At 42.0% G+C, this 10,946-nt stretch overlaps 1 protein-coding gene across 5 annotated transcripts in view; it reads right to left on the minus strand.

The window, feature by feature from the left end:
* Window positions 1-10,946, minus strand: part of LOC143127169 (NACHT, LRR and PYD domains-containing protein 3-like) — a 101,162-nt gene that overhangs the window by 25,756 nt on the left and 64,460 nt on the right. For 3 of the 5 annotated variants that reach the window (XM_076288479.1, XM_076288478.1, XM_076288480.1), the window contains one exon: window positions 7,138-7,311. The exons of 1 other annotated variant lie outside the window; for it this stretch is intronic. In XM_076288479.1, coding sequence (XP_076144594.1) covers window positions 7,138-7,311 — 174 coding nt within the window. Of the gene's footprint in view, window positions 1-7,137; window positions 7,312-7,706; window positions 7,912-10,946 lie in introns of those variants that run through there. One more of the 5 variants, XM_076288482.1, reaches the window with a different exon arrangement.

Genomic DNA, 10,946 nt, shown 5'->3' on the forward strand with positions numbered 1-10,946 from the left:
TGACTTTCACACATTTTGAATGATTTACAGTATGCCTAGACACATTAGCGCTCCACGTGTAGAAACTGTGCAGAATACAATGTGTGAATGTTGCTCAATGATTTGCCTATAATAGTCTTCTGCTGGGTTGCATGTACTGTAGGCTATAGCCTACAGTTTTACTGTAGGCTACATGTTTTCAGCCTTTATTGGTTAAATGACCATTTTTATTACGAAAATATTTCTTAACTTCAAAAACTCAGTGTCTAAAACTCGGTGTCATTCAGACTCAACCCTCTTGACGTTTGGTGATTAATTGACAGCTGTTTTGGGACACGTTAAACTTTCTTTATAATGAGCACATAAAACGACTTGTTGTTTTGGGACATTAAGCTACGTTAAGCTTTTTCACGTTAAGGATGTCCTTAATTTATTTATATATTTAGGCTACTTGCGCAAACCCTGGATACTTTTATTGCCACACAACAATATTGGTGGTATTTGTTACATTAGCTTCAAAAGGCACCGCTTCAGAAAGCTGCACTGCTTGTGAAAGAAGGGGGTGGGGGAGGGGAGCTTGCAGCCAAGTGTCGGAAAAATGCATAGCCTACAACACAGAACCCGCTTCTCGCATTAGTCACTGACAGATTCACCAACAGAGCTACGGCCAATTGGGCAGATACGGATGCCTGCTCTTCAGGTCCATCGTCACAGAGGAACACTATAAAGCCTGGAGCAAAACCACCAACTGGGATGGAGCGAAGGGCAAGCGAGCATTGCCGCAGAATGTGAAAAACTTTGTGGTCTCAACACTGCAACGAAAGTTCCCTGCTATGGGGAGGAGTGAACTGAAGGACTGCATCAATAAGATCAACGAATAACTCCGCATAACACGCAGATCTTCCCAGGGATTCAACATGCTTTAAATTTAGACTGTAGAATGTAGAATGTAGACTGTTCATTATTTCAATAAATACGTTTTCTCTGAAGCACTTTCCCGACTTCGTCTTTCTATAGGCTAAGCATATCATGGAGATAGAGTAGAAAACTGGATTTAACTAAACAAATGTAACTAAGTAAACTGATTGTTTACTCTACAGTAGGCTATGTTCCCCCTCTCAGGCTGTACAGTAGGCCTATTGAAAGTAGGCTAATGAGCTCAATAGACACGTTAGCGCTTCCATTAGGAAACTTTCGTTGCAGACTTTCACAACAGATTGTTTAGCCTACTGTAGGCCTACTCTACAGTAGCCTAGGCTATAGGTTATGTTCCCCCTCTCAGGCTGTACAGTAGGCCTATTGAAAGTAGACTAATGAGCTTAGACACATTAGCGCTTCCAGCCTAATGACTTTCACACATGAATGATTTACAGTAGACACATTAGCGCTCCACGCAGTGGCGTAACTATAGGTGCAGCAAATGCAGTCGCACCAGGGACTGTGACCTCCCGGGGCCCGTCGCTACCCCCGCAATGCAATTGCTGGAAAATTCTATACCGGCCCTTTCTGACTACCTGCGTGCCTTTGACCAGGCCAAGGCTACAGCGCAGACACTCGCAAATAAATGGGGGTTCAGAGTACATTTGAAAATGTTAGAGCACGGAGAGTGAAGCGTCACTTTGACGAACTATCGGAAGATGAACGCTTAACCGATGCAGAGAGATACTTTAAAGTGCAGGTATTTAATGCAACTCTGGACATCATAATCAGTCAGCTCTCCCAAAGATGTGCAAGCATGCGGGAAACTTGTCATGTGTTTGAGTCTTTACATCCTATGATCCTTCAACTCGCAGGTGATGATGAACTGCTTGAAAAGGCAGTACGTTTGTCAGACCATTATAGCATGGACATTGCACCGACATTCCCAACACAACTCCACTCATTTAGGTCTTGCTTTAAAGCAGAGATTTCACAGAAGTCATCTATTTTTCAACTTGCCAAAATGCTGGTGGTAGATTATGACAGTGTAACATCCACATTCGGGGAAGTGTGTACTGCTCTCATGTTGTTTCTGACATTGCCTGTGACTGTGGCAACAGCTGAGCGATCTTTTTCCAAATGTTCAACAATTGCTGGTGTACAGGCTATAATCAATTAGCTAAATCATTTGTCCAGCTGTTTAAACATTTTTTCGTGTTACATTCAAACGCAAAAGGTGCTTTAATATCTTTTTTGTTAAAACGTCGGCAAGCAGGCATGCTGCGGTTGCAATGAATGAGGATAATTGGTTTTATCTGCGGTGTTATTTTTTGCATTTTGAATATGACTCGCTCCAGTCTCAACAGCACGTCTACTTTTTTGCATGGTGCTTTCTTAAAGGAGCTGCACCATCTTACAACAATTGCATCTACATTTTCATATTAGAATGTTTTGTCAAGTGTAAGCTTAAACTACCGTGATCAATTTAAGTTTCCGTTCCCCCGCTGAAAGTCTCTTATGCTCTTATGCGCTTATTGTTACACTATCAAATCTATAAGTAACCGTGACAAATAGGGTATAAGATATATAAACTCACGCTATTGTATTATCATATATGTTTGGTAATGGCTCAGCTTTCTCTGATTGTTCTACTGACTTGGAAACTGCATCATGGAAGCAGTAAGTCAAGTCACATCAAAAATAGTAGTGGCACCAAAGTGACACCTTGTGGTTGTTTGTGTCAACTGCAGTTTGTGCCATTTCTGCCGAGAAAATGGGGATCGTGATTCCTGAAGGAACCCGTCCAAACTTAAAGGAGAATTCCGGTGTGATTTTGACCTAAAGTGTTTTGAAACATGATACAGAGTGTGAACGTATGTCTCATAGCCCATCTCGGCTTGTCCCCTGCACTCCGAAATCTGGCGCTAGTTAGCCGATGCTACCAACAAGGCGGTCAATGGTGGTGCCTCGGCATCGGCATAGCCATGCAAATAAATCACTGTTTTACACCATTTACGAGGCTCAATGTATCTCCACACTTCATTGGTAGACTTCCAAGGGCCCTGACATTTAAAACGAGACATTGAGAACTTTGAAAAAGCACTGGTAGTTTACTTACAAGACGATTTATACAGACAGTATCTTCTCAAAGTTTACCGTTTGCATCCATCTTGAATTTAGTCAGGATAAGTCGAGCGACGAGTAAGAATGAACAGGTATGATAAGGGATCAGATTCCAAAAATAATTCTGTGGAAATGCATGGATTACAGTTGCTGCTACTAGAAGAAACTGTAATCCATGCATTTCCACAGAATTATTTTTGGAATCTGATCCCTTATCATACCTGTTCATTCTTACTCGTCGCTCGACTTATCGTGACTAAATTCAAGATGGATGCAAACGGTAAACTTTGAGAAGATACTGTCTGTATAAATCGTCTTGTAAGTAAACTACCAGTGCTTTTTCAAAGTTCTCAATGTCTCGTTTTAAATGTCAGGGCCCTTGGAAGTCTACCAATGAAGTGTGGAGATACATTGAGCCTCGTAAATGGTGTAAAACAGTGATTTATTTGCATGGCTATGCCGATGCCGAGGCACCACCATTGACCGCCTTGTTGGTAGCATCGGCTAACTAGCGCCAGATTTCGGAGTGCAGGGGACAAGCCGAGATGGGCTATGAGACATACGTTCACACTCAGTATCATGTTTCAAAACACTTTAGGTCAAAATCACACCGGAATTCTCCTTTAACAGGGACCCACTGTATATATGTGTGTGAGAGCAGCAGGCAAAGCGCATGCCGCGCATGCCACATGCAATGTTATTATTGTATGTTAACTATTATATATATATATATAATGTGTATATGTGTGTGTGTGTGTATCTGCAGGTGGGTGTGTGAGAGCAGCAGGCAAAGCGCATGCCACTTGCAATGTGAAGTCCCCTTGAGTGTGTATGTCTGTGTGTGTGTGAGTGTGTATGTCTGAGTGTGTATATCTGTGTATGTGAGGGTATATCTGTGTGTGTGTGTGTGTGTGTGTGTGTGTGTATTTGTGTGTGTATGTGTGTATTTGTGTGTGTGTGTGTGTATGTGTGAATGCGTATGTCTGTGTGTGTGTGTGTGTGTGTGTGTATCTGTGTGTGTGAGTGTGTATATTTGTGTGTGTGTATGTATGTGTGTGTGTGTGTACTGTATGTCTGTGTGTGTGAGTGTATATACTGTAGCTGTGTGTGTGAATATGTGTATGCGTGTGTGTGTATGTGTGTGTGTGTGTGTGAGAGTGTGTATGTCTGTGAGTGTGTGTGTCTGTGTGTGCCTGTGTGTATGTGTGTGTGTCTGTGTGTGTGAATATGTGTATGTGTGTGAGTGTATGTCTGTGTGTGTGTGTGTGTGTGTGTGTGTGTGTGTGTGTGTGTGTGTGTGTGTGTGTGTGTGTGTGTGTGTGTGTGTGTGTGTGTGAGTGTGTATATCTGTGTGTATGTGTGTGTGAGTATGTGTGTGTGTATCTGTGTGTGAGTGTGTGTATGTGTGTGTGTGTGTATGTCTCTGTATGTGTGTATGTATGAGTATGTGTATGTGTGTGTGAGTATGTATGTGTGTGTGTATCTGTATGTGAGTGTGTGTATGTGTGTGTGTATGTCTCTGTATGTGTGTATGTATGAGTATGTGTATGTGTGTGTGAGTATGTATGTGTGTGTGTGTGTATCTGTGTGTGAGTGTGTGTATGAGTGTGTGTATGTCTCTGTATGTGTGTATGTATGAGTATGTGTTTGTGTGTGTGTTTGTAGGTGTAGAAGTATGTGTGCATCTAGATACAACATTCTATCCCACCGGTCACTATTGTGACCGTTAACATGTTTACTCATTCTGCAAACACACCAAAGACATTTGAATAATTATAAATGTATATCATAACTAGACACCTTAAAGACCATGTGTACAAAAAATATTTGTCCTATGTTTATTTTAACATACTTTAAAAATCTTTTATTTGGGAGCTGTGAGGCAGTCATCCTCTTCTCAAGGTGCAACCAGGAAGTAAACAGCTCTGGGGCCGTATTCACAAAGAATTTTAAGGCTAAAAGTAGCTCCTAAGTGGCGAATTTAGGAGCAACTCCTAAAAATAATGGGCGTGTCACTCCTAACTTTAGGACTCCTCATTTTTTTCACTAAACGTAATTCACGAAGCATTTTAGACCTAAAAGTAGCACCTAAGTCTGGGACAGCTTAAAAGAAGTCGAGAGGACTCCTAACTCACTAAGACCTATTCACAAACAGCGTTTTGTGGCATTTCGCGTCGCGATGTTTTGAAATGGGTATGCGGCTACAGGAGTTTCCAATCGCAAGGGAACAATTTTGCATTGTAGGCATAAAAGGGATGCAATAACGCAACCAACAACAACCAAAACTACTCATTGTCAACATGTAAATTAAATGTAATGTTTCATTGTGAATCAAATTAAAATGTTCTCCTCTTTGAGAACGTAGGCATATGGTGACAGATTAATTTAATAATGTTGCAAAGATAGCCTAGCCTACTGCATCAATCCGTAGGCCTATGTTTCATTAGGCTACTAGGCTATTTGTTTTGCCTTACTCTTTATTCATTTAGGCTAGTTCTTTTTATTCAGTTATTAATCATCTTCCGTCCTTCGCACTACTTGTGTAGCGCACGCATTCTCCGACCTGTCACCTGTCACTCATCATCGTAAGGGAGGTGTTTGGAATCATTCCCGCGTTACAATCATCAGCCAATCAAGATGGTCACTTCAGGGATGCTCGTGCATGAGTAATGACGTCATCCATAGCAAAGAAGACTCACTCTTAATTTAGGAGTTGTCATTTTTCCTTACTAAGAGTAGGTCTGAAAGGCTTTGTGAATAACTTTTAAGAGAAAACTCTTAGCTAAAATATTTTAGTGCGATTTAGGAGTACTCCTAGTGGTAAGATAAAAGGCTTTGTGAATACGGCCCCTGGTCATGTGACAATTTACTCAAAACACTGCACACATTTCATTGAAACACTCTATTGTTTCAATATTTACTGAAAGAGTATTGGGATATTCCCCAGTTACAGTTTTAGAGACTTATATGTACATTTTTTTTCCGGTCACAATTGTGACCAATGGGTTGAAATGGGCTAAGAGGCCACAGCAGGTCAAGTTTATCTCTTCCCCAAATACAGAAATAAGTAGCACTGCCCCCCAGGGATGTGCCAGTTCACCATTCTTGTTTATTCTGTACGCAAATGACTGTGTTAGTTCTGAGCTTAACCAATATGTTGTGTTATCGGATGACACAGCCATTCTTAGTCTGCTCACTAAGAACTCCAACTCATCCACCCACAGAGATGCTGTGGACAGGTTTGTGGACTGGTGCGAGGACCATAATTACACATCAACACCAGTTATACTGTGGAAATGCTGTTTGCCCCCAAATCAATTGGTGTTCGAAGCCCTGTGACCATACATGGTAATAACATTAATCAGGGATCTTCATGCAAGTACCTAGGTATTCACATTGACAGCGACTTGTGCTGGCAGACACAGGTAGCCACTGTCTGTGCCAAAATCCAACAGCGCCTCCACTTTTTACGTAGACTACAGTTGTTCGGTGTCTGCAAAAACATAATGTTATTTTTTATAGAGCAGCAATAGAGTCCATTTTACGGTACGGTATCACCAGCTGTTTTGGGAACCTAAATGTCAAACTGCACAGCTCAGATCTTCTTGCACTCTGGTCCCTATCTGGTCACCAGTTATGTATCTTCTTTCTATGTTGGATGTTTTACTGTCTCTATGCATTGTTGTCTCTGTATGTTCCATGTTTGTCTGTGCAGCAGTACCCTGTCTCTAAACCAAATTTCTCCCAAAAGTAAAAATGTTTTTACTCCTGACTTAATAGTAATCCTTTAAATGTGAATGACTTAGTGTGTGAGTGTGAGTGTGTGTGTGTGTGTGTGTGTGTGTGTGTGTGTGTGTGTGTGTGTGTGTGTTTACAGTATGTGTGTGTGTGTGTGTGTGTGTGTGTGTGTGTGTGTGTGTGTGTGTGTGTGTGTGTGTCATGGATGGAAATTAAATATTTTGTTCACCTGCCACTGTGGCTGGTGGATTCCAAAATCCACCAGCCACTCAACTTTTTTACCAGCCACTAGAGAAACGGTATGAAAATGTGATATCCATAAACAAAATTTCTCCCAAGGGAGATGAAAAAATTAACTTGACTTGACTTGATACTCACTTTAGGTTCCTTAGTTTACAGTTGGGATCCTCCAGAAGAGCAGAAAGATGCTTCACTCCTGAGTCTCCTGCTTTATTCTCTTTCAGCCACAGCTCTCTCATGTGTGAGGGATTTGATCTCAGTGCTGATGCAAGAGCTCTGAAGCCTTCCTCTCCAAAACTGCAGTTCACCAGGCTGTAGAGAGAAGTAGGAGAAACATGTCATCTTAATTTCCTTTTGGAAAATAAAATATCCCTGTTCAATTCACAATATTCTCTTAAATAAGGTTGTGTGTACAAATACAGTATGCACCGACGTACAGGATGTGTCTGTGTGATAAAAATAAAGGAGAAAAATGTTTTTACTCCTGACTTTTTTACTATTACTGACTCAATAGTAATCCTTTAAATGTGAATGACTTTGTGTGTGTGTGTTTGTGTGTTTGTTTGTTTGTGTGCTTGTTTGTTTGTTTGTGTGTGTGTGTGTGTGTGTGTGTGTATGTTTGCGTGCTTGTATGTTTGTTTGTTTGTTTGTTTGTTTGTTTGTTTGTGTGTGTGTGTGTGTGTGTGTGTGTGTGTGTGTGTGTTGTGAAGACCCCCTGTGCCCCTTCAGGCCTTCTCCTGTCAGTGCACGGGCAGGGCTGGGCCTGGTTAGGCTGATAGCCTTATTGATTGCCCCTGTGTTTGGGGTGGGGCTATATAAGGGGTTCCCCATCTCTCTCATTAGGCACTTCTGCTCCTTCTTGCAGGCAGCCATTTTGATTTCCTCACACTTGCACTTTGCGCTCTCCCCTCACTTGTAGACAAAGAAAGAGAGGGAGAGGGCTAGAGACACAAGTACTTCATCTAGCTTCTCACATCCTCTCTCCTGGCATCCACACACGTATACACGCATGCCACCACTCCCATTCATTTCCCCCTAGACATTTTCTACTTGGTAATGTTGTTTTGCTTTAATTCAATAAATTATTATTTGATCTGAACCTTGTTGTCCGTGTCCCTCTTTATGTTGAGGTCTGGGAACGAGCTGCCGTTACAGTGTGTGTCAAAGAAAATATTGTATAATGAATGAATGAATAATGAATAATGAATGAACGAATATGCAACGAAATTAGAGCACAGCTCCACATGGTGCCACAGCATTACACAAGAACAAAACACATACACATAATACACAAAATGCACATCATAAATACATAATAAATATGACTAAAAAGGATAAAATGATGAAGTGTGGACAGCTGTGTAGGGGGTAAAGTGCATCTGGGAGTCATATATTGCATCAAGGATGAAGTTACAAGTGAGTGTTTAGAGTCCCGATGGCTACAGGAATAAAACTGTCTCTGAGTCTGGATGTGTGTGCTTTTGCAGATCTGTAACGTCTGCCGGAAGGTAACAGTTCAAAGAAATGGTTAGCAGGGTGTGTTGAATCTTTGGTAATGTTCATGGCTCTGCGGTGGTAGCGTGTGTTTGCAATAGTGTCCAGGGAAGGCAGGGGGCGGCCAATGATCTTTCGTGCTGCCTTGATGACCCTCCATAGGGCCTTCTTCTCTGTGACTGAACACCCCGCGTACCATAGTGAGGTGCCATAGGAGAGTTTACATTCTATGGCGGCTCGGTAAAAGGCCAGCAACAGGTCGCTGTTCAGATTGTTCTTCCTCAAGATTCTTAGGAAATGAAGCCTCTGGGTTGCCTTTTTGACGGTTGCGTTAGTGTTGGTTGTGCAGGTGAGGTCGTCGGAGATGAGGATGCCAAGGTACATGAAGGAGTGCACTCTTTCCACAGGGTCGCCGTTGATGTAGATGGGTGGTGGATCATTCCCCTTCTTCATCCTGAAGGCCAGTATAAGCTCTTTGGCCTTGGTGCTATTCAGAGCAAGATTGTTCATTGTGCACCACTCTGTCAGTTGCAGCACTTCTCCTCTGTAAGCGGACTCATCACCCCCTGTTATGAGCCCCACCACAGTGGTGTCGTCTGCAAACGTAAAGATGGCAGTGGAGGGGTGGGATGCAGTGCAGTCATATGTGTAAAGGGAGTGTAGCAGCGGGCTCAGCACACAGCCTTGTGGAGCACCTGTGCTAAGCGTGATGGTGGAGGAAAGGTGGGGACCGACTTTAACAGCCTGTTTGCGATTGGTGAGAAAGTCCAGGATCCAAGAGCAAGTGGATGGGGGGAGGCCAAGATTGTGCAGTTTTTTATGTAGTAGGTGAGTGATGATTGTATTGAAGGCTGAACTGGAGTCAATAAACAGCATCCTCACATAACTCACATGGTTTTCCAGGTATAACTTCCAGGTATAACTTGACACGTGAATGAGTTAGTGCTTGTGTTTGTGTGTGAGTGAGTGAGTGACTGAATGACTAACTGACTTAGTGTGTGTGTGTGTGTGTGTGTGTGTGTGTGTGTGTGTGTGTGTGTGTGTGTGTGTGTGTGTGTGTGTTTGTGTGATCATGAAGACAAGTCAAGTGTTTAAATAAATAATGATTTCATGTTAATGAGTAAACACATGCAGGGACATTGGAAGCATTTTCTGAAAGGAGATGCAGATCATGTCAGTGGGGGTCTGGTGGTTTCTCCCCCGGAAAGTTGTCCCCCGGAAAACACAGTTTTCAGAGGGACAGAAATACCAACATAGAAAGCAGTGCCCGTGTTCTGTCTGACTCACGTGATGTGAACATTGGCCACCTGTAATATCACTTCACTGCTGGACACTACCACATGGAGAAATGTAGCTTGTTAACATTGGAGGGAACCTTTCAGAAATTATGTTTTGTGCGAATGGGTTAGCTAAACCATAGCTTTTGATGAACAGAGATGCAGATCATCCCCCTAATCCATTTGTCTGCGCAACAGCCCATGTTCTGCGTTCACTCCAGCAAGAGTGAAATAAATGTTTCAAAAGCTGTGTCATCACCATAGGCTATTTGCTACGATATTTACCGCTGTTACAACAAGTTCCATTAAACTTTTAACAGCCTAATTTCGAGTAGCCTAGGTGAGATTCATGTCTGTATCACAGACAATAAATGCATGATAGGCCTGCACTAGGCCTAGTGTATATTATGTCTATTTTGTAAGAAAATGTAAAAGACATTATGCTGATGACAGAACAGTAGGCTCATATTCAAAATAAACCTCAATAAAGCATTTTTGCAAAGGTATTTGAGTTGCATATACCAGCTTAACTAGTGTCAATTCAAAGACCTGTTATTTCCATTTTTTGGATTAGACTAGCCTATGCTGTTTTCATGGACAGCAAGCATCTGCTTTGTTTGTTGTTTTAAATAACGTTGTTTGTTGCTTCTACCCACATCATCTCCAGTGGTTCAGTTTCACTTGCACAGACACGCACACACATTGAATGAGCGCTCACACCACTACTCTCTAATTGTATGCCTCTTTATTTTATAATACTAAATGAAGATATATTTCCTAATCTGGAAATAAAACTAAATCTGTAGTTTCTTTTTCTTTCCGTCCGCGGTTCCATAATAGGCTACTATTCAATTGTGCTGCAAATTATCCGCTGACCAGCAATCTCCTCGACAAGGAGGCTGTAACGATAGAGAAAGGGAACAGAACCCAGTTGCTTGTCCAGTGTAGCCATGGGTCTGTCTACACGGAAAATGACAAGTGTCTTGGTGCGGTTGCTGCCGCACCCCCCGCACCCCCACTTCTAACGTTAATAAACATCTGAGTGTATTTGTGTGGGAAAAGACTTCTACAAAAAATCACTGTCAAATTCACTGACAGCAACTTAATATTTGGTCTTGTGATAGTCACTGTAGTTTCCTTTTGGACAGTCAAATATTACTGTCAAATGTACAATAA

The sequence above is a fragment of the Alosa pseudoharengus genome, unplaced genomic scaffold (genome assembly GCF_046254945.1).
Source record: "Alosa pseudoharengus isolate Yale_2024_CS ecotype anadromous, Long Island Sound unplaced genomic scaffold, YU_APseudo_1.1 YU_APseudo_1.1_scf_17, whole genome shotgun sequence".
In the NCBI taxonomy this organism is placed as follows: domain Eukaryota; kingdom Metazoa; phylum Chordata; class Actinopteri; order Clupeiformes; family Clupeidae; genus Alosa; species Alosa pseudoharengus.